We start from the raw sequence: 23,036 nt of genomic DNA on the forward strand, positions 1-23,036 counted from the left end.
ATCAAAAGTGCTTCAGGGACTCCCTCTGCCGTTCAAATGAGGAACAACTCTGAAAGGCTGCTGGATGTCCCAAAAACAGTTATGGGAATGGTTTTAATGTCCTTATGTCATTTCAGTAATTTTACACTTTTAGCCTTTCTCTAAAAGGGGAAACTTTTAATACTGTTAACTTAAAATAAAGGTACCAAACAAAAAATGATCAGAATAATCATAAACACCCGTTTAAATTCATAATATATGCTATTGTGGATTTAAAGTTTACTACTTCATCCAACAGCTATAGCGAAAATATGTAATCTTATTTGTTCCAGTTTCAGGCGCTTTTGAACTAGGCATTTGAAACCAACATACAAAACAACTGAAGTTGACTCTTAAGTTGACCTGTGTAGTTACAGAGATACAACCACGTGGATGTGAAAAAGAAAAAGACCATATTATTCAAATAATTACCTTTATTGTTCAATTGCCATTCTCATGTATGTTACAGAGGTAAACATTTAGGGGGAATCTTAGATACAGCAGTGCTACACCTGCCAAGAGCTGTCACCTCCACACACACATACACACACACACAGTCACACACACACCCATCCAGCACTGTCATCTCCACCAGACTTAGAGCAGATAAACCATTATTTCCACACACCAAACACGTCCACTTGCGAAAGGTCTGCATCCGTGTTTAAAAGACCAGCGTGGTCTGTTGATCCAGGTGACATGGCTCTTGAAATCTACCCACGCAAATCAGCAGCAATGAAACTCTGTGGTCAGACAGCAGAATGTCTGCTGGAACTCTAGAAATCTCTGTCGAATGACAAAGAAAGTCTAGAAGTCAAATATGGCTACAACTTCTGCAACTCTAGATTGTCCTTGCCGAGCTGAGTGAAGAATAGCTGGATCTGTCTTAGAGGCGGAGGCGTTAGGCTGGGGTATGAAGAGATGTCTTCCCGTGACATCCCTTCCGTATGGCTGTAGAGGAATCATCTCTCTGATCGTCGAACATTATGATGGCCTGTACACTCGTAATACATGCTTTGAGCTTAGTTACTCTCCAGATAGAAAAAAAAAAGTCGATTAAAAGCAATACTCACTCACTGAGATCAACACGTTAATCAAATCGGAGAAATGCAAATGTTCAGTTAGATTCGGTACGATTTCAATAAATGCTGTTACAGTGAAGCTGCCACATAAACATTACAAACCTGTAAGAGCCACATTCAATATCTGCCAGTAAAATGGTACGTCAAAATGTGCTTTACCAGTCAGTGTTAAATATTTAAGAATTTCCTGGCACCAAAAGAACCAAATGGCCATTTAAAAGTCAAAATGAAAGTTTTCCCTATAATATTCCTGTAAAATCCACTTTAAACCGACAAAAAAAGAGAAGATTTTTACAGTACGCTTATTTGAACAAACCCTGAACTCTGCAGTCTTTGTGTGCGTTTCTATTTATACATGTAATAATTAATAAACACCATCCTGTCCATCGCTTGCCAAGTTCTATATGGCTCACGGGACTAAGGCCCAATCACAAAGGCTTATTTTCTGAATAACAAATGGTTTTAAAATAAGAAACTTGAAACTTTAAATCCTCTTTACATCCGCCATTACGCAGGCTGTACTATTGTAATGGCCCGCTCTCATATTGCAGGTGTACTTCCAGAATTTCAGCGTTCCCCTCTGAAAAACAGAGTCAAGGTGGTTTACACCGATTAAGACCTTGGAGTCAGTTTGAATGATATAATGTTACTGAACATCACAAAATCATGACACAAAGGGTTACAACCCTTTGGACTCTTCACAATCTTAATAGGAAGTATTCTTAACACACCAATTGTCCATGAAATTGTTGGAAATGCATCACAATGGAACATCCGTCTAGGATATAGATGGTATAATCTTCTATTGCAGGTTCCACGATCCAAGAAAACTCTGCCGCACCAACATCCAGGCAATTTAAAATCATCTTGAATGAACCTGCATAGAAACTCCATGTAGGCTTCACAGAGCCGTCTTTAGGGAAAACCGAAAGTTGTTACTCCATACAGTACAGCATGTACAGTACATCTACAGATGTAAGGGAAAGACAGTTTCCTGTATTTGGCAGCCGTATGAAGCTGAATATTCCAATATACAAAAATAGGGTTTTAGAAAATTTCAAACAACAACATGAATAACAATACTACTATTAATAATAATAATAATAATAATAATAACAATAGCGGTCATAAATAAAGTCCACGCCCAAACAACGTGTCATACAAAAGTCCAGCAGACGTATAAAGCGTCTGTCAGTACTGAAGAAAAGTTGCGTCAGTGCTGAGGTGAGTTTGGTTCAAGAAGGTGATGGAGATTATGTGTTTGTGTATGCGTGTTTGTGTTAAAGCCCTGGTCTGCTACTGCGTGCCGTCGAACCGCCTCTGCTGTGGGAACGTGCTGGAACAGACACTAGGTGTAGTGATAGAGAGAGACAGACAAAGTGTGAACACTAGGTTTATGCAGATAAAGGTACTTTTAGATTCTTAGTGGTTGCTTTCTTACCTAACTCATTTATATTTTATGCTAAATCCAATCGTGTCGGTATTTTATATATTCAAGATGATTTTCTACATGCAAACTCGCGGTATTTGTAGTACAGATGTACTGCAAGTCTGTAGGGAATATTTCCTGTGAGATCTGTGTAAGGTTTAGGAAGTTTCATCTTAAAAAAAAGTTTTAGACTTTTAGCACTCAGACATTTTAGTTAGAGCATGGTACTTAATGATTAATCGCAGATGTTAAATTATAAATAGCTAATAAATCAGAATAATATATGACTTCCTTTCTACATTTTACTCTTTCATCATTATTCTTAAAGTAAAAGATTATGTAATATTCATACATATAAAGTACTAAGAAGGGCCACATTTGAGGAACCCAAGCATATAAATCTTATTACAGTACTTGCAAGGCTTCCGATACTCCTATTATATTTTTCTCTTCCACATTTTTATGCAATTCATTCTGCTTAAACTTAATTGCAAGATTTGTTGTGCTAATTCATTTTTTTTTAATAATAATTAAAAATCTATCTGACAGCATTAGTATGCTAAAATGTTTTTAAGTTGTTTTCTTGTTTAGTTTAGGGTCAGTATGTTTTTACTGGGATCAGTTTAAATACTTTTATTTAATAAAGGTGCATTATACTGACCAAAGTATATTATATTACATAAATATAAATATTTAAAAGATCAACATGTTTTTGTAAATATAGAAATGTTTATATTTAAATATGCATAGTAGATATGCTCAGCAAACACATATTTTATGTACACAAAAACTTTTATTTTGGATGAAACTATTTGTGATTAATCGTTGCCCTGTACTACTTAAATTGCAATTTTGCAATCAAACAAATGCAGCCTTGGGGAGCATCAAAGACTTCTTTCAAAAACATTTGTAACCCAATCTTTTTGAGATTGTAACATGAGTGTATTTGCATATTTAACTGTCACTGATTTAATTGATTTAATTTTACTATTGCAACTTAACTGTTTATAGCCACATTCACACGGAAGACAAAGTTTATACAGAACAAAAACAGAAAGCTGGCTTGCAAAAAAAAAAAAATATACCATAATGTCTAATAACAAAAATTCTATTGTGTTTTTCTGTACATTAATAATTAATAATTTTTTTATTTAACAAAAAACCTCATTAAAACTGATTCGCACTGACCTGGGGGTGGAGCTTTTGCATCTGGCTCCTCCTCGTGCTCGATGGGGAAGTGGCCAAGAGGATGATGGGAAAATGAGTCTATGAAGGAGGAGCTGCTGATGCCCAAACTGATGCCAGTCACACCAATTCCCAGAGAATCTGCACTCACACACCAAACACAGGCAATGGGGACAATTTAAAGGATTATTATGTTCATCTTTAGGTCCGATGTGTGTTAGTGTGCACCCACCTACACCAACAGACGCTCTGCCAGGTCGTCCCTGCCCGATGCTGTCTATTCCAGTGAATGAACGGCGATAAGGGGTGTCTGACTGCAAAGATCGTTTTGCCATGATCAATACACACATAATTGAAAAGACATGGTGAGAGTCAGGATATAGTTTATGTAATGTATACACAAGTGCGGGAGAGATTCACCCTAAAGGTGTGTGTGGTGTTGGGTCTGGAAAACACGTCCAGCAGGTGCAGTTTGTCTCTGGGCTGAAGACTGACACCCTCGTCTGTCACCGCACTGTGAGCACGACTCGAGGAGCCTCTCTGCTTCTACAAAAAAACGTGGAAAAACGTGTTTAGGGTTCAGATCGCACTATATGTGGAGAATAATGCAAGGCAATCACCTCTTTTTGGTGGCATTTATCTTTTTTTGCTCTTCATACTCTTCATATATTAAAATTTAGATGTAATGATATTTCACAACATGACTTTTCACTGTATTTTTCATCAAATAAATGAATTATTGATAAGAGACTTGATAAGTGTATGTACTTCTAAACAAAATAATTTTTAACAGATAAAATAATGTCTGGTTGTGTGTCTTAAAAGCACCTGCATAAGCCTCGAGTGCTGTCCGGAGTATGTGTGTTCTGCGTCTCCTGTGCCGATGGGGGGGAGGAGTGTGTTTCTACTTAGAGGCATTGGAGGTGAGGCCAAACGATCACTGGCGGTGGTCCTAAAAAACACACACGGACACAAGCTATTGCTAGAGAATTGCTTTTCAGAAAACAAAGTAATACTGAGTTTAAATGAAACAAAGAGTTGAAATAAATGGTGCTCTTACAGTCTTGTGCCTCTAACCACCTCTTCCATGGAGCCAGTTGTGATGGGCTGTGTTACACTGGACGTCAATGGCATTAGAGTGCGAGGGGGCGGGTTCCGTCGTCGTGCCGACTGAGGAGGGCGTGTCAAAGAGGAGGTGCTTTGTTCCATTGCACGACGGGGCCGAGGTTTACTGGTGGGAATGACACTAGAGCCGGGACGATGAGACACTTTCTCCTCTGAGTCCCTGTCCCAGAAAAATAGAGAGGATTATTAAAAGATAGTGCGATTCATTTAAAACTGTTTTTCTTGCACTGCTAATCTATGGAAGCATGTAAAAAGAATTGGTGTCAATAAATAGACAACTTTTGTAATAGTGGTTATATGCAAAAACAACAGATACAACCACTGTAGTCTGAATTAATCGAATTCCTTTTTTTCCACTTTCTATAAAAATACACTGAAATAGAAAATATGAAAAAAATATGAATGGTTTTTTTTATCAAATACAAATACAAGACTAAATTTGTTTTATATTTTTAGAATATTTAATTTTTTTTTAGAAGTCAAACAGTTTATTTTTAAATAGGTTTAATTTATTTTGTTATTAAGAAATATATGGGCGGCATTTCGAGGGTTTTCTCCTATACCTCGCTGACTGACTGTACAGGAAAAATACTACATCATCTAGTTTGGACCATAATTTCTGCAACATCAGATAACTAAACTAAAACTCTAAATATAATTTATAATTTGTAAGGTTTTGTTTATTTCTTCTGCATTGTTCATACTGAGCTATTCGGTCCAGTGTTCCCAGGTTCCTTTGCTGCAGTGGAATGCCATGTATCATGATGAGGTCATTGAGATTGTGATGAGCAACCGCTGCACCTACAGGTACTCGACTGGTCTGTGTGAAGAGAAGAAGGAAAGAAAAAAAAGTTAATTCACTTTTAATTTTATTGCCATATAATGCACAGGTCTGTATATCCCAGTGATTAAAATAATAATAATAAAAAAAAAAAACAGGTGGCATTCACAGCATCTGACATCCATCATCTGTACAGCATGCAATTACATGTAAAACAGACAAAAACACATTGGGAATATAAAAAAAAAAAACAGAAACAAAACTAAGAGTGGGAACAAGCATTATAAACACGTCCACATGACACAAGATTAAAAATGAAGGCAAGCTTAAAATAAAGTCAGGCAGGATAAAAGGATGTTAAGAAAGTGGGCAGCAAATTGTGTGTTAAAAAATAAAGATGAGTGTTAAAGTTTTGGAGAATAACAGAAACATGTCCACAGATGCTCGCCCTCTCTATTTAAGTTATCAGGGTAGAGTTACATACTGTCGATGACTTTCTCTGCTTTTTGGATTTCCGTCTTGACTTGTGCTTTGAACCCCATGACTTTGAGCTCTTTGGAAAGAAAATGAAGGAAAGGGATAGAAATAGAGAGGTATAGAAAGAGAAAGGAAGAATGCAGATGACAGATGGATGATAGGACAGAAAGGCAGAAACAGGGACACAGAGGAAAACACAGAAAAAAGGAGGTTATAAGTTAATGAATCAAAAGCCTGGGAAAAAGCTGGAAAGGCATACGCTGACAGCTTGTGTGTATTTTTGAGTGTGTCTGTGCATGTGTGAAGACAAAGAAGACACAAAGCAGTGAAGATCTCTGCACAGTGACTAGGCATATACACAGAATTCCCAAAGCGTCAGACAAATTCATCTTTGACTTTTCCAGTTGTTCACATTTTCTGGGTTTTGAATAATTACTTAATAATTATAATGCAATTTCTTGTGGTTTTTATTTTATTACAAGGTGCAGTTTCATTGGGTTATTTCTTAATTGTATTCATTTTCTTCCCCTTCAACTTCATTTTAAATTATTCTGTAGCCGTAGCATGACAAATTCATTTTTTCAAGTAAAAATGATATACTGCATGCACTATTGCATATACTACAATTACAACCCGCAAGTTTTTCATGTCAACTACCCATTCAATACAGACATGTGAAGATTATTTTAGATTCTCAATGACTTTTTCAACATTGTGGGAAACCTGTCAATTAAATATTTTGGAGGATATCATCAAGCAGATGGCAGTGGATAGGTGAGTTACAGATATCTAAAATCTGTGAAATGGGATTTCAGATGAAATCAGTGTTGCATCCATCTGTCACAGAAAGAAATGTAGGTTCCCTTCTGTTCTATAATCAGTTGACTAACCTGCGCCTGCAAGCTGGCCGTGAGCTGTTGTGTTCTAGTCTGTGACAGTGGAGGAAGCACTGTTGAGACATTGGACGGCAGCTGAAAAGGATTCTGGGTATTAGTGCAGGCAGGGCTGAGGGCCACGGTATTCTTCTCATCATCTGATGGACAGAGAGGTTCAGAGAAATTATTCTTCATCTTGACATGGCTCTCTGAAATCCTTGATTCAGGCAAACGCTACACGCTGCTTTCAAAAACACTTTCAAAATCAAAATTCCATGAGCCAGTTCACCCAAAAATGAAATTACTCACCCAAACATGTTAAGACCTTCGTTCATCTTCGGAAAGCAAATTAAGATATTTCTGATCAATTCAGAGAGCTCTTTGATCCTCCATAGACAGCAAGGATCCTACCACGATCAAGGTCCAGACATGTAGCAAGGACATCATTAAAATAATCCATAATGCAATTTTACAAAGATACGAAAATGCTTTTTGTGAGCAAAGAAAACAATCACCCTGGCGCCATTTTGGAGAGTAACCACTGAATGCAAACAACATCTGCCTGCTGTTTACATTCAGTACAAGTTTATGTTGTTGATGCTATGATCTTAATGAAAACAACATATCCACGTGCTGCTGCTGCTGCTGACAAAGAACAGCAAACGCTGTTTGCGTTGGGTGGAGACTCTCCCAAAATGGCCCCAGGGTGACGCGGAGGATCAGAGAGCGTCCGAAGTCTGAATGTCCAAAGATAAATGAAAGTCTTACCGGCTTGGAATCACATGAGGGTGACTAATTACTTACTTACATAACTTTCATTTTTGGGAGAGCTGTACCTTTAAATCATTTGGTGAGCTGCTTAATTAGAAGGACGATTTTTAGTACAATGCACTAGGGATGCCCCGGGCCTGATACTGTGCAAGTACCACACAATGTGTGAAGTGAACAGAGAGAATAATGGAGTTTTTAGATATTAAGGATGTCTACAAGGTATATATGTATTCAGTAGCTGATATGCGTGAGCTGAAAAGCATGATGGCACAGTTCTGTGATCTTATAGAGAGAACATATCCCTTTTGCAGCACATTTTAGAAAAAACAACAACAACCTATATTTCCAAAAATAGGTTCATTAAAGTGTTTATTTCTAAAATTCGTTAGATTTATACATAATGAGTGGTTCCCTGCAAACATCTATTAAAGTACTGAGCCGATGCAATTGAGCAGCTTTAATGCTTTCCTATAAAATAAAGACAATGTACCACAAACCAAAAAAAAAACGTGAAAGTAACAAACCTGAATCTATTTTAATGAGTGAAAATAACTGAAGGAAATATCTATTTGCTAAATGTACTAAGCATTCATATTATTTTGACGTTATTAAATTTTGGGTCCGAATTTTTTTGCAAAACTAATCAGTCATAAAAATTTCAAACAGATGCTGTTCTTTTGAAGGATGAATAGAATGATGAATAGAAACTAACAAAATATACAAAAAAATTACAATATCCACAAAAAATCTTGGTTACACTTTATATTAATTGATACATAAAAATCAGTGATAATAATTTATATCGGATTAATATTAATGTTTAATCAGCATATCAGAATGATTTCTGAGTACATTTGAGCAATGGCTTTGCCATCATAGGAATAAATTACCTTTTAAAATATATTCAAATAGAAAAGTATTAACATTTCACATTATAAATGTTTTTACTGTTATTAAACTTTAAAATGTCTTCCTACCTGACACAAAACCCTCCCAATGCCTACGTACGAGCTCCTCCATCCAGCCAATGAGCTCACGCCACACGTCATCGAACAGCAGATCAAGCACCGCCTCTCGACGACAGCGATAAGGCGAGACAGGGGGCAGCCAGCGCCTCCGCCGCCTGTTCACATACTCACGTTCCCATTCCTCGTCCCTAGATAAACACACATATCACTCATCTACAGAAAATATCGATCAAACGAATGATGTTTAATGACAAATTTGTCACACACAAACAAACTCACAGGTCCCTGCAGTCGAAGGCAAGATACTCTTCAATCAGCCCCTCGGCCTCAATAACCCTGGGCAACTCATCTCCGTTATTACTACTAGGCATAGCATGAGGGTGGGTCACCTCCAAAGTGGGCCGACACAAAACTGCCCTCCGACCCTGGACACACAACCTACAACACACACACACACAGTGGCATGAAAAATAGGCTTTATGTAACACTAACGATTTCACACACACACACACACACACATCCACAACCCCCAGATGACTCACTCGTTAGTTTTCTCATTGCTCTGGCAGCCACTGGAGGGGACGGGCACATGAGCCGGTGTGGCGTAAAACTGGAATCCTTCATCTGTAGGACACACCAGCTGTGATCCGAGGATCCTGTCACACACACATGGCCCAAACAGGTATAATAACCAGAGATTGGGCATAAAACGCATAATCATAAATATTTTCCTACTTTTACTTTCTTTGTGCTGAGTGATATTTAATACTGCTGATTCTAGAAACAGAGGCTGTTTTGCTCTAGCACGCAAAAGCTTTTCTCTTTCAACAGCCATTTGGAAAAGTCTTATTTTATGTCTTAACCACCTGAACAACTGCCATAAAGACAAGATTCCTATCTTCGTTATAGCCGGGTTAGGACCATTTGTTCAATACACAGCTAATTAATTCACATGAATGCTTGTGAAAAGATTATTTCATGCCTGATCCTGATTTCAAGGTTAGATTTATGACCACTGACAGAAGAAAATGCAAACATGACCCAGATGTATTCTGTGGCATCTGGGGGGTTTTGCTCCATCCATACTAAAAGATTTTGTGGGGAAAAAAAGTTTGAAAAAGACTTGTGTTTATGTAAAGCTCTTTGACATTTAAAGTATTTGTTTTTATTTTATTTTGTTTTTATTTGTTTTTAGTTTTTATTTTGAAAGTTTAATGAAACTTTTTCACATTTTAATGTTTTAGTTATGTTTAATAACTAATAATTTAGTGTGTAATGCTTTAGTAAGGATATTGAAAACTGATACATATAATTAATTAGTAAAAGTAAATTATGAACATTCTCACTTGAGGAATTTCATCAGAATTATTGCATTACTGTTCAAATCAAAATAATGTTATCTTATACACATGGCTTTTTTTTTTACCTCATCTAATTTCTCATTGACTTATCATTTACAGTAAGACATTATCTAAAATAATTTCTCATTCATCTTAAGAAGCGTACCTGTAACTCCAAATTATGTTTTCTATTAAAATAACAAACACAAACATGAATATTATTAACACGACTATTAAAATAACAAACACGGTGTGGATTTATTGCGGTCTGTCACTGAGACGGATTCCTTAAAGATTTAGCACAAACCAAACAGCACCGTGAAGGATTGTCTAGCGCTTTCGCCAACTGCAATGGAGACTGTAAATGTCAAATAAAAATACATTTTCAGAATAAATACTAAGCGGGCAAATATTGCAGATGAGACTAGAGCAATAAAGGAATCGTGATTAAAACAAGAGTATTTCTGCACCCCTAAGCAGAGACTACGAAGGCGTCACTGATGTTCACAGATCTGAGTGTGTCCATGTGTGCGAATGTGTACCGTAGATGAGGGAATCGTGAAGCCCACTCTTGACACTCTTCCTGCAGGCCTTTGAGCTGTGTTTCACACTTCCTCTCATACAACAGTTCTTCAATCTCCTCAAACATCTGCTGGACCTGCCTGGAGGCAGCTTTATCAAATTCCTACAGTCAAAAGAGAGAAAGAAAGAAGGAAAAAGAGAGGAATTCGAGCTTGCCAGCAGCCCGTTTTGAACACGCCGTGTGAATGCTTCTTGTATGAACGGCCCCTCAGAATTCAAGTCATCACTCACATCGTAGCCCCACGAAAAGACAGAGCTGCGTTCTGTAGAGATGCCAGTTCCCGTGTAACTATGGATACCAGACCAAGACTGAGCTGTGTCATCTGTGGTGAGTGTCTGACATCCTGATCTGACGGATGATGCAGAGGACTCCTCAGACCTAGAAAGAAAGAAAGAGAGAGAGAGAGTGTGACTTTTTTCATGAGTGGAAAGAGTGAATGTTATGCCACGATTCGCTCGATATACTGAGCGATGAAAGCCTGTCCCTTTAATGCATACCTGCACAAACGCACACTGTACCCGCCACTCACCTGCTGTATGAGGACATGTCCTCCTGTAGATCATGCAGGAGTCTGGAAGGATGCACAGAATCATCATCTGCCTCCTCTGGAAGAGGATGCTGGTCCAGACAGCTGCGGGACAAACCACGACTAGCAAAAGCAGCAGGGAGAGAAAGAGAGATACTGGTCGATCAGTCAATCAATCTATTAATAGATCCGTCCTTCTGTTCATCCAAGAGCTATCTATCTATGTGCCTGTCCAGTGATCAATACAAAGATCTTTCTATTTGCTTATTTATCTATCTACCAACCAAATAATTGGATTTACAATCTGACTATCTGTCTGTGTATCTATCTATCTATCTACCGTTCGTTTCGAATATCTGTCTATCTGTCTGCCTGTCTATTTATGGATCAAACCAAATACCTTTCTGATTATCTATCTATAGTTACGTAGTAAGCTGGCTACCTAAGAAACTAAGAAAGCAAAAATGCAGTCTAAGTAGGCAGCTTGAGATCGTGTCTGTGTGATTTATACGCACATCTCTAGGCTGTGAGATACAGGCCGGCGGCTGTATCGGGAAATCATCCTCCTGAAGCGGTTACAGGCGCATCTTCTCCATCAAGCCTGTGATCCGACTCCGAGCCTCCTGTGTCCGGACCGGGCCGCTGCACCACCGCTGCTCTCTCATGCTTCACAAACAGTCGGACCCGCACGGAACCACACCGACTGGATCACAGCTGTGCTGTGAGGAAAAAGGTGCAGTATCCAGCGCTGAGCTGGGCCGAACTGGATCTGTCAGACCTTCTGTGGAGGAGAGTGAAGAGCCCGCGAACATAAAACGAAAATCAGACTATTCCACCATGTCGTCGACTGATTTACTATTCGTTTAATGACGAAAAGCAGTTGTATTCTTCATCCATCCACGATTATCTACTGAACAACAATAACAAGACTGTCATGGAGACCAAGGTGCTCGCGCCCACTGATTTGTGGGAAGTGAAGTTTTGAACGTGGTTTGCCCTCATGACGTGTACACTGCTCTCTAGCGCACGGGAGTATTATTATCTTATATTATGCATGGAAACAAGTCCACATATACATATATATATATATATATATATGCAAAAACATTTTTTTCATTTCTTTAAAATTTTCAAAACCATGTTTTTTTTTATTATTGTATACTTTTGTTGTGTTAAGTTTATTTACCTAGTCAAAATAAACCAACTGCTGGATTAGCAATAGCAATTCAGTAACAATTCAGCTGTCAGTACCACTCAAATCAACTGTTAAATAATAACAATATAGTTGTATTTAATAACATTTAGTAATACAGATATTAATATGTGGCATGTTCATGAAAAAAACAATGCATTATTTGTGAATGAATCATTTATGGAAATCTGATTCATTGAAAAGATCTAATCAAAAGTTAACAGTTTATTCTCAGTTTATATATTATTTGTTCGGAACTGACTTTAAGATTGAAATTTACTTTTCCATATTAAAAATATAATTTAGCTGTAACACTGTAAGACATTATAGTTGAGACTACATAATGAATAACAAAAAAAGGCAAGTCGAATGTGATAATCAGAAGTCATTTATAAACACAGCACATATCAGATGCACAATGCAGACAATATCAAATCAAACACAAAAAGTCCTAGGTTTTCATCAATTTCGCTCTCCAAGCTCTGAGATGCATCAGTCTTTGATGTTCTGGTTAGCTGGGCCAGGTCTTGGTGATTTTCAGGTGGTTCAGTTGGTCTGCAACGTATTTGTGTTCAGGAAACTTGGCTTGTCGTGTAGTTTTGATTTGTTGCCACATCCATTCCCGTCTCTGTGCTGCATGGCCTTGCTCCTGTTCCTGCGTCATGAATGGCCGGCTGATCCAGTATTCATTCTCTGCTTCCTGTTCCAGGCGCTTAATCGTATTGCGTTTCATCTGCCAAGTGACTGGCCGTGGTCGACGGTACTTCCCAATCCACTGCTTTCCTGGGATTCCCTTCCGCAGAAGCGTCAGAGTCAAAAACATCCTGCAGCCAGTAATGGGTTACAAGAATGAATCTGAAGAAGAAGGAAAAAAGGAATAATAATATTTTTTAAAACAGTTTGGTTACAACTAGTGCATCATAAAAATCTTTTAAAACTGCATTAAAAATTAAAAAGCAACTGTGCATTGCTTGGGGCTATTCAGCCTCGAATTTTGAATTTGAGTTCATAGGAAATAGTAGATATGATATAACTTCATTATTGTCACGTATTTATACGGTTAACAATACCTATGTCTTACATGTCTTTAACCGAGTAATATAATATAGATATATTTCTGAACACTCGAAGCAAATCGTCTGACCTTGACTTGAAATGGCCCTTAAAAACAAATCAACAAGAATTTACATGGAAACACGCAAAAATAGTTATATATAGTATACAGCGATATATCCATCTTAATACATCAACACTTCAAATACGCTTTAAAACACATTTAATGTCTCCTACATCACATCGTATACTTGCATGCACGCTGTAAGCGAATAATAAACAAAACCATTCATACAGCAACGACGAAAATCTAACTAAAGGCATAATGAAGTAAAGGCATAGTGATGAAAATCAGTCCGTTTCTTACAACAATAAAGGTTAAAACATTTAATAACTTACACAATCTTCCGCCCGAATCCCGGGTCAGCATGCCGCAGACCGCTGCTGAATGTCAGAAGAGCGATTACTGCAGCGCCACCCACAGCACTGGAGGCGGCAGTGCAGCGCGCTCTGCTGGCGAACTACAAAAATCTGGAAGGGCAACTTCATTCGATCAGGATTACCAGAAGAACAAGAGCTCTTTAGTTACGTGTGCAGCCAAAAAAAAAAAAAAAAAAAAAAAAAAAAAAAGACAGAGACTACGCATTATTCTGCTTTTTATGAGACTAAGTAAATATGAGACACGAAACACTGATTTAAATCTAAGTTATTTTATTAGGATAAGGAAAAGCTGCAGACATTAGATGAGCACTCAACTCAATCCACAATTTTCCGATTTCCCCATCATGTCCTGATCAGCGTGATAAAATAATTTTTACTATAATATTTTTGTCAGACTATATTTTTGTTGGTCTGTCCAACTGGATAATGCCAACAAACAACGCTAACGTTATTTGAAGAGGTTTTATGGTTTGGTGAAGGTTGTTCATTCAAAAAAATATATGTATTTTGCAGTAATGACTATATTTGACTGCAATTTCTTTTTGTTTTTGTTTGTTTTATCATTGGTAGCGTTTACAGAGAAACAGCACACGATTATCGAATGTCATTATTCAGAAATATTGACTGCAGTGTGCCGTGATTGGCCAAACAGAAATAAATTATGCAACATAAAATGTAATTTAAAAAAATTCACGTGAGAAAAAAAGTAAAAACAATAGTCACGTTAAAGTAATCTGTCCAATGAGAGTACAGTACCGTGGCCCGGAAGCGTAATCCGGTTCGTGTTTTCGTGCTCCTCTCCAGGTCTTTGATGTTTCTGTGCTGCGGCTCCGGTCGTGTTTTGGTCAGGACTCAGGAGGAGGCAAAAAGATGACAGCCAGAAAGTCCGGGTCGCGATTAGAGACCGAAATAGAGCGCTGTCGATCTGAGGGGCAATGGGATAAGATACCAGAACTCGTGCGGCAGCTGTCGGCGAAACTCATCTCAAACGGTGTGTGTGATTTCTGGTTTCTGTACTCATGGCTAACGCGTTAGCTCGGACAGTGTGTGTGTGTGTGTGTGAGTGAGTCTCAGGCCTGGTTGCAAAATCCGTATCACATTCATTTCTGTACGTTTAACTACACATTTACAGATCACCGAGAAAATGTTTTCTTTCCAGGGTGTCTGAGATGTAATATTAATGTCTTTTTGCTGTTACTCTTCTCGTCTGCCCAGTACACTTCCTGATTGTCCATACAGTTATCCATTCATCTTCATAGTTTCTATAATTCAGATTTGTATTACGTCTAGTGTTCATAGAGTCATTGTTTGACTTATTCTCTTCTGCGTTAGATACACATGAATGGTGCGTATTTAAACTTAAAACATTTTCATTCAAATCACACAGATGAAGAAAATTACAAAGTCACACAGAACAGAAGATGTGTAATAAAATATTTAGAAGATTAGAAAAAAAACTACACAAATGTTACTAGATCAGTTAAAATGAGAGGGAATTTCACAAAGGTTTTTAATGCTTTATTAATGACAGATTTCAAAATAATTGATTTTAAACAGAAACTTGTAAAAGGACTTACAATTGGCATTTGTGAAATGTACAAAGAAATATATTTATTTATTTATTATAAGTAAAAATGTTTTAATTTATAATAATAAAAACAAAAAATTGTAATATACAACAATAAAGTTATACTTAGAAGTCTGTTAATAATAATATACATATATGCTATTATAAGTGTTTATGAATGAATTATATGTATTGATTTTGTCAAGTCATTATTTTTATTTTCTGAATTTTATTTAAATGTTTTATGTAAAAAAAAACGCAAAATAATCTTTTACATCAATATCATTTGGGAACATCTGGAAGATAATGTATCTGCCTGATTAAAGTTTATGAATTACAAAAGCCTGTCCTAAAGGTTGGTTTAATATCTATAACGAACACATTTGTGGATTAAATTTCCTGTTTCCATCTTCTATTTTTCCCTTTTCATTAAAGCATTATGCATTAATGAGCATTATTGATTTGCTTTGTACGCGATGATGAAAGATTTAAGATGTGCATGTAAGGCAGCAGATTAAACCACACGTGGTTATGTGTGTAAGACGTGTAAGAATGTGTTTAGGTTCAGCACTGGATTATATCTGGGCTTTATGTAAGGCTGTTTTCACAATCAGCATTTCTCTCTTGCACTGCGAATGTGTTTTTGTGTTGACTTTACAGTTCAGAGATGCAGGTGGCAACTCTCCATGATTACTTTTTCAGTCAGAAGAGAAATATGAAAGAATAGGTCCCCAGTAATGAAAACGTTGCCATCATTTGCAGTGGTACATTTATGACTGCATATGCACGAGATTGCTGATGTCTTTATGATTCGATTAATCTAGTGTTTGTTTTGTTTTCCATCTATATGTGCGCTTCTTTAAGTCATTTCAGGTGCTCATTTCAACCTCTTTTTCTCTTATAGATGATCTCGGGGAGCTTCTGCTGGGGGAGGCCAAACTCCAGCAGTACCTCAAAGAAAACCCCATCAAGCAGGGAGCCAGTCCCCGCGGGCCCCGGCCACGCCTCCAGGAGGTACGGAAGCACTTGACGGCTGCACTTGACCGGGGAAACTTAAAGGTAAGCCCGAACTGTCAGGACTAAAACCATTAAATAAATATTTATTGAAAAAAAATCAAATATAAAATATATTTAAGCAAAATTTCCAAAGAAACATTTTCATTCTCATTTAGTGTACTAAAATAATTAAAATTAAACTGAAATAAAATTAATACAAACTCTATACATATTCAAATAAATAATAAAATTGACACAACAAATCTAATAAAAATGTAGGTAATAAATAATATAACAACAATCAAAATATTATGATAGCTAAGGTATAATAAAATAATAATTAGTGAAAATGTTTATCAATTGATCATTGCATCTAAAATAAACTTTTTGTTTACATGATGTATATATGTATATATATATATATATATATATATATATATATATATATATATATATATATATATATATGTGTATATGTGTATATATATGTATATGTATTTGTTTGTTTGTTGTTTGTATTTGTATATATATATATATATATATATATATATGTGTATATGTGTATATATATGTATATGTATTTGTTTGTTTGTTGTTTGTATTTGTATATATATATATATATATATATATATATATATATATATATATATATATATATATATATATATAATGCGTAGAGATGCATTTTTTAAAAATAAGAACATGGTGTCTTGCACTGCAAAAGATATGAACATAAGTACCGCGGTCAAACTACTGCATGTTTGCAACAATGGAAAAGCAGTGCAAAAGAATACAAAAACACATTCTATGAAAATGACTCCTTATTTTGGAATAATAAGATTTAAATGTAATAATTGATTTAAATGTATTTATATTTTTAAATGAGAAATCTACCGTCACTGCCATTTTTTTGGAGTCAACAACAACCAGATTAATAGTGGGATAAAAAGTTTATGATTATGTATAAATTAGTGCTAGGTAAATCTAAAATGAACTAAACCAATAATGGTTGGAGCTTTTCCATCGTCACTGGTGTTTGTCTGTATTTTAGAGATGCATTTAAATTATTCCATTTTTGTGTCTGTAAATGTGTGGTGATTGTGTAAATCAATATATTTGGTTTACTATAGTCTTTTCTTTCTCTCCCAGCCTGAATACATGCAGGAGGCCAGTCTGATCATGGCTAAGCTGTGCTATGTTGAGGGTGATTACAGAGAAGCACTGAATCAGTACAGTCGTGTGAATCTGGACGAGATGCAGCTGGTAGGGGCTCCGGTGTACAGACTGTCCATGATCGCAGAGGCCTACGCCACCAAAGGTAAATGATCAGTGTAGCAGCTCAGATATCAGAGCTGCTGGCCGGTTACGTAGCAGAAATGTTGTCTTTGTGAAAGTACAAACCCGAGCCTGCTGTTGCTGTTACACTGTTTATGTATGCGCTGTGAAACTGTGTAAGTTGCTTTGGTAAGGAAGTTTTGCCTAACTGGAACCGAAACATCATGTTTCTGCAATCATGTACAAATTTTTGGACTTCACTGAAAGCAAAATGCTGCTCAAAGCAACAAAATCACAGCAGTAGGATATTTAATATTCAGTATATTATAGAGCAAAGTAAAGTGTTTTTAATCCAGTGGGATTTCAGTGTTCGTGCAGTATAAATTCTATATATTACATTACTGTCAGGGATTTTTTTAAAGAAATGTACTGCTCTTGCTTAGCAATGATGCATTCAGTTGATGAGAAGCGACGGTAAAAACAATAAAAATGTTCTAAAAATTTACATTTTTGTTAACTTTCCAGTCAGCAAAGGATATATATTGAAGAAATTGGATTAATGTTTTCAAAAATATTAACGTCTCATAACAGACATTTCAGGAATGCTACCAATAACAAGTGATTCTTTATTTCTAAATTAACATAGAATATGGACCATGTAACATTGAATACCAGAGAATATATTTAGCTGTCATATCAGGAATAAATAAATAAATAAATAAAATATATAAAAAAATAAATAAATAAATAAATTAAAAAAATATATATATATATACACACACACACTCACACAGTATCATTATTTTTGTATTTTCTTTTTTTTCTTTCTATTTATTTATTTATTTTTATGTATGTTAGAGTGTGTGTGTGTGTGTGTGTGTGTGTGTGTGTGTGTGTCCGTGTGTGTGTTTGTTTTTGCAGCCTAGTTGAGTATAAGGAGCTTCTTTCAAAATATTTCTGAACAATCTTACCAACCCCAAATGTCTTTAGGTGGTGTATATCTTAATTATAACAATAGTTCTATAATTGCAAAATACTTTCTTAAATTTAATTTTTTTTTTTTTTTTTTTTTTTTTTTTTTATGCCATCTTAACGTTTTGGGGTTTTTTTTGCTCACCTGGTCAGAACCGTGCAGAGATGCTCCACGGATCCCTGCAGTTCATGTGTAGTCCTTTGGGTGGCAGCATTGCTTTAATACCGTACGCGATGCTCTGCAGAGGAAAGTGTTTGCTACTAAATCCTCTGCTCTGAACACACACACACGCACACACACACACTTTTAATTCCAAGCACAGTGAATGTGTTTGCCAGGACCGCAGCGTGAGGTCTTTGATCAGAGTTCTGACAGATCGGCGGTTACTGTGGGGCTCTGGGGAAAAACTGCAGGGTGGCACAGAGCCTGTCTCATCCAATCGCCTCATAGCATCTCTGTGACTGACGACTGGTTTTACAGGGGGGCAGCTTCCTCATTCGGCCCTAATCATCCATCACGCCCCAACTACCACACGCTAACACACGTGTGTGTCATCTCACTGGCGTTTCCTGCCTCGTCTCCTGTGTGTATTAAACCCTCGCCCTAAATTATAGAAATCTTCCTCTTGCTGCCGTGAGCTGCTTGTCACTGCCTGTCCTGAGGCGTCAGATTTACTGCAGCCGTTATGCAGGTCATTAAAGAGCCCGGTCACGGTAATGGGGCTTGTCTTAGAGCTTGCTTTTAAACCTGTAAGTCGAGGGACGTGTGTGTTTAAAGGAACACTGCAGTCGAGAGGAACCGATTTCTGACGAATATGTTATCTGTATCCAAACAGAAGTGAATGTGCCTTTTTCAGACCTTTTAAGATTAAGTGTAGGCCTATAGCAGTAGCAGGAGTTTTTTACCACCCTTTTCTCTTTGGGCATTGGTGTGGAACAAGAAGACCATAGAAAAACCCTATGCCTTTTTCTGTCACAGAATTGGACTTTTCCTTAAAGCTAGAGTGCGTCATTTCTGTTCCCATACGATCGTGGATCCCAAATCTCCCCATTGACCTTAACAATATTTGTAGTTTTAAAATTTAATTTCTACATTGTTAAAGTATTTTAGAGTCTTGCATAAGTAGTAACATGCATGTTCGTTGTAAAATACCCGTGGTACTCTTAAGGTTTTATTAATTTACATTATTATTTTTCAAGACCGTGGGAACCCTGGTTTTTCATAAGAAAAAAACCTTTTGATGAGTGGAAAGTTCAAAACAACAGAATTTTGCTGTCAATTGAATGCATCTTTGCTGAATCAGAAATAATTTCTTACTGGCCAATAGTGTAGGTGACTTAAACTGTTCACTAATATTTTATGCCAATCAGTCCACTCTCGTTCTCCTCCTGTCTTACTTCACAGGGCACTTTTAATCAGGACCTTCTTGCTTGTAATGGATTATTCGACTCCGTTTTCATTTCTCATTTTGCAACTCTGTAACAGACTTTTCTTCATCCTGTGATGTCTGCTTATAAGCCTGTTATCTATTATTGAAGCTGTTTGAAAAGTAGTTAGGAGGGCTACAGTTTCTGTTTCCTGTCACATTGCCATTCTGTCATGAAAACTTTATCTGCATGGAGAACCCAATACTAACGGCGGCCAAACAAACAACTCTCATCATGTTTACCAGCCACCTGAGCGCTGAGTCTGGCCTGTTTTCCTCATGCTATGAGGGATTTAAGATGTGACTTGGGAAGCTGAAGCCAGTAGACAGAGATTGGCCACAGATTGTGTGACATCTCTAGGGAACCGTTCTTGTATCTTTACCGCATTACTTGGCTCTCAGCTGACCCAGACGAGGCAAGGAGATACGGCAGTGCCTTGTGCTAAAACATTTAAAGCTTTTCTGGTTTGTCTGAGGTCTTTGATTTTCTCACACATGTATTTTTCAGCGTCTCACTTCCTCTGTCCAGCCAGAACAAAGGAAACAAACTTGATTTATTTGACCGAAGCATATCGTGTTCGGTTTGCCCCATTAAGAATGAATGTAATATCCTCAAAGTACGGATCAAACCATAACAGTGTATTTCATTAGTCAATTAAATTATAACTGACGGAAATGCTGTGTGCTTCTGACAATTTCACAAGTGAATACCGTGACTCAGTAGAAATGATTGGAAGTGTTTTTAAAATAAATTAGACTGATGGCAGAATTTTGGCTTTGGTATGATAGGAGCCATATGGTACCTACATATCGATGCTAAATTGATTCCTCAAGCAACAAATAAACAGCCTTGGGTGGCTTATGGAATGTAAATGCTTTCAGTTGATTCAAATGTCAATTTTTTTTGTTTAATTAATTCATAGGCATTTAAATGAAATTACAATTTTTAAGATCTTCTTTTCATTTTTTCATGTTAATATGATTAGAACACTGCAAAGATGCATGATGTAATATATTAACATTTGTTTTATTTGAATTATATATATATATATATATATATATATATATATATATATATATATATATATATCAATCTAAATATTTTCAAAATACATATTTTTATGTGTGTGTATTAGTATATGCATAATGAATATGAATGTAGTACCCACACTGTGTGTGTGTGTGTGTGTGTGTGTGTGTGTGTGTGTCTCTCTGTGTATGTGTGAATTTTTTTCTTAATTCCTGATGGTACTTCACAATGATAGTTTATAATTTTTTTTATTGTACTGCCATAATATAGTACATGGCAGCAAATACACTTTAGCGCACTGCTATGCCACATCATTAAAAGGGAAAAAGATGGGTTGTTTTTCTCACTTCAGATTATCTTTATTAAAATGAACTGTCATAAGTCATAAACGTCTTTCTGAATGTGGCAGAGTACTAGGACAACTCTTTCTGGCTCTTGGCATGTGTAAGTCATCCCTTCTCTTTTCTGTTTGCTCATAGGTCTCTGTCTGGAGAAAGTGCCCATGGCGTCCCCATCGCTGTCCAATCGTAATGCAGACAGAGACCAGGAGATAATCACTTGCTATGAGAAGTCTGGAGACATCGCCCTTCTCTATCTTCAGGAGGTAGAAAAGGTATTTCCAAATGTTCGTTCACTACAGTTGTTTTCTTCTTCCATGTTCCCATTTTATTCAAATTCTCATAGATATTAAAATATACATTGATTTTGTTAGCAGCAGGGCAGATTTACACAGTGCTGCTGCAGAGAGTCAGCCAACCGTGAAACTAATCTCTTCCTGTCCCACCTGTGAACTTTAAATCACAATTAAAGCTTTTTACAGGTCAAAGTTCATTTTCTTGCGGAGTAAGATAAGTCTTTTTCTTTCAGATGGTTTTCACACCACTAATTCTTTTTGTTGGTATAGTAGCGCACAGATTCATTCCCCTGCACAATGTTCAGTATTTACTGCTTGTGATTTAGCGTTGGTGGAGAAGGGAGGGAGCGTAGAGAGAGAGAGAGAGAGAGTGAATGATGGCAGGAGGGAAGAACGGCAGAGCTTGTGTTCTGCTGCAGTGTTGACGCTGCATTTTTTGGGTGAAGCCTAAGTTTTACGCTTGACCTTCATGGTAGAAATGCATACCCTCCTAACCGCCGGCCTCTCTAAAGAGCGTTCCCCGGGCAAATATAGTAAACAGTCTGACTCTTTTGAAGACGTTTGGTTTGTATTTGCTGAATAACTAACAGGAAGTGATCAGGAAGTGATCATTTGTTTCAGTTGTGATTAACAGTGATATTTGATGACTTGTGTCATGTCTTCAGGCTCTTAGTGTTGGCATTCAGAACCGCAGTCCAAAGCCTGGTCCGGTCACACAGGAACAAGAACTTGGCTACTTCCTGGAGACAGGACTTCAGAGGGCTCATGTTATTCATTTCAAAAATGGGTGAGTATTTGCGTGTTTGTATTCTCAGGAACTAGGGCTGGGCGATATAGCTGAAAATATATATCTCCATATTTGTCTAGACAATATTTGCTTTTTTTTTTTTTTTTTTTGCATTATTTTGAAGAAACAAAATGTTTTGCAAATAAGACTCAAACTTCTTATTGCAAGAAATAATATAGAAAAGGAAATTAATCATTTTATTCAACAAGCGTGCATTAAATGATCAACAAAGATGGTCAAAACTTAGTTTCAAATAAATGCTTTGTAATTTTTGAACAGTTCATCAAAAAATCATTCGCTTTTCATGGTCATCAATTTAGTATATATTAAAAATTTGTGCTGAAAATTCAGCTCTGCCATGACATGAATACATTACGTTTTAAAACGGTTATTTTAAATGGTTGTGATACTGGTTCTATTGTATTTTTTGATAAAAGAAATGGATCCATGAACATAAGAGACTTATTTTTATGTGTGTGTGTGTGTATATATATATATATAT

The 23,036-nt window shown here is 36.7% G+C and overlaps 3 protein-coding genes across 7 annotated transcripts in view; 1 reads left to right on the forward strand and 2 right to left on the reverse strand.

Annotated features, from left to right (window-relative positions):
* Positions 1 to 434: 434 nt before the first annotated feature.
* fam149b1 (family with sequence similarity 149 member B1) lies at positions 435 to 12,123 on the reverse strand. Of its 3 annotated transcripts, XR_006253058.1 has the most exons (17): positions 11,676 to 12,123; positions 11,164 to 11,283; positions 10,865 to 11,012; positions 10,594 to 10,736; positions 9,254 to 9,367; positions 8,991 to 9,149; positions 8,721 to 8,899; positions 6,988 to 7,130; positions 6,105 to 6,173; positions 5,544 to 5,659; positions 4,775 to 4,999; positions 4,543 to 4,666; positions 4,135 to 4,260; positions 3,947 to 4,028; positions 3,718 to 3,855; positions 1,832 to 2,448; positions 435 to 1,680 (listed from the first exon to the last, which is right to left on the reverse strand). XR_006253058.1 is itself a non-coding variant. In XM_043263294.1 (16 exons), the coding sequence occupies exons 1-16, from the start codon at positions 11,720 to 11,722 to the stop codon at positions 2,381 to 2,383; spliced, it is 2,001 nt and encodes a 666-aa protein (XP_043119229.1). In that variant the 5' UTR covers positions 11,723 to 12,123; the 3' UTR covers positions 435 to 2,380. The 3 variants fall into 3 exon arrangements, 2 of the variants coding, with proteins under 2 accessions (XP_043119229.1, XP_043119230.1); XM_043263294.1 differs by having other exon boundaries at positions 435 to 2,448; XM_043263295.1 differs by lacking the exon at positions 6,105 to 6,173 and having other exon boundaries at positions 435 to 2,448.
* A 601-nt stretch (positions 12,124 to 12,724) lies between these two features.
* On the reverse strand, positions 12,725 to 13,931 carry mrpl57 (mitochondrial ribosomal protein L57). 3 transcript variants are annotated; one of them, XM_043262330.1, is made up of 2 exons: positions 13,805 to 13,931; positions 12,725 to 13,207 (listed from the first exon to the last, which is right to left on the reverse strand). In XM_043262330.1, the coding sequence occupies exon 2, from the start codon at positions 13,173 to 13,175 to the stop codon at positions 12,864 to 12,866; it is 312 nt and encodes a 103-aa protein (XP_043118265.1). In that variant the 5' UTR covers positions 13,176 to 13,207; positions 13,805 to 13,931; the 3' UTR covers positions 12,725 to 12,863. The 3 variants fall into 3 exon arrangements, with proteins under 3 accessions (XP_043118265.1, XP_043118266.1, XP_043118267.1); XM_043262331.1 differs by lacking the exon at positions 13,805 to 13,931 and adding an exon at positions 13,423 to 13,773; XM_043262332.1 differs by lacking the exon at positions 13,805 to 13,931 and adding an exon at positions 13,434 to 13,770.
* Positions 13,932 to 14,650: 719 nt separating this feature from the next.
* The window catches only part of ttc7b (tetratricopeptide repeat domain 7B), a 31,923-nt gene continuing 23,537 nt past the window's right edge, over positions 14,651 to 23,036 (forward strand). The window contains 5 exon segments of the mRNA XM_043263080.1: positions 14,651 to 14,837; positions 16,318 to 16,472; positions 17,559 to 17,727; positions 21,593 to 21,726; positions 22,413 to 22,534. Coding sequence (XP_043119015.1) covers positions 14,717 to 14,837; positions 16,318 to 16,472; positions 17,559 to 17,727; positions 21,593 to 21,726; positions 22,413 to 22,534 — 701 coding nt within the window. The 5' untranslated portion in view covers positions 14,651 to 14,716.

The sequence above is a fragment of the Puntigrus tetrazona genome, chromosome 17 (assembly GCF_018831695.1).
Source record: "Puntigrus tetrazona isolate hp1 chromosome 17, ASM1883169v1, whole genome shotgun sequence".
In the NCBI taxonomy this organism is placed as follows: domain Eukaryota; kingdom Metazoa; phylum Chordata; class Actinopteri; order Cypriniformes; family Cyprinidae; genus Puntigrus; species Puntigrus tetrazona.

Bases quoted from the DNA above. Each gene is read 5' to 3' on its own strand.
- fam149b1 (XM_043263294.1), bottom strand. From the start codon at position 11,722: ATGATTTCCCGATACAGCCGCCGGCCTGTATCTCACAGCCTAGAGAT. The intron at 11,284-11,675 runs GTGCGTATAAAT...TGCTTTTGCTAG, and splicing joins GTATCTCACAGCCTAGAGAT to TCGTGGTTTGTCCCGCAGCT. The intron at 7,131-8,720 runs GTAGGAAGACAT...TCTGTCCATCAG, and splicing joins TTGGGAGGGTTTTGTGTCAG to ATGATGAGAAGAATACCGTG.
- mrpl57 (XM_043262330.1), bottom strand. From the start codon at position 13,175: ATGTTTTTGACTCTGACGCTTCTGCGGAAGGGAATCCCAGGAAAGCAG.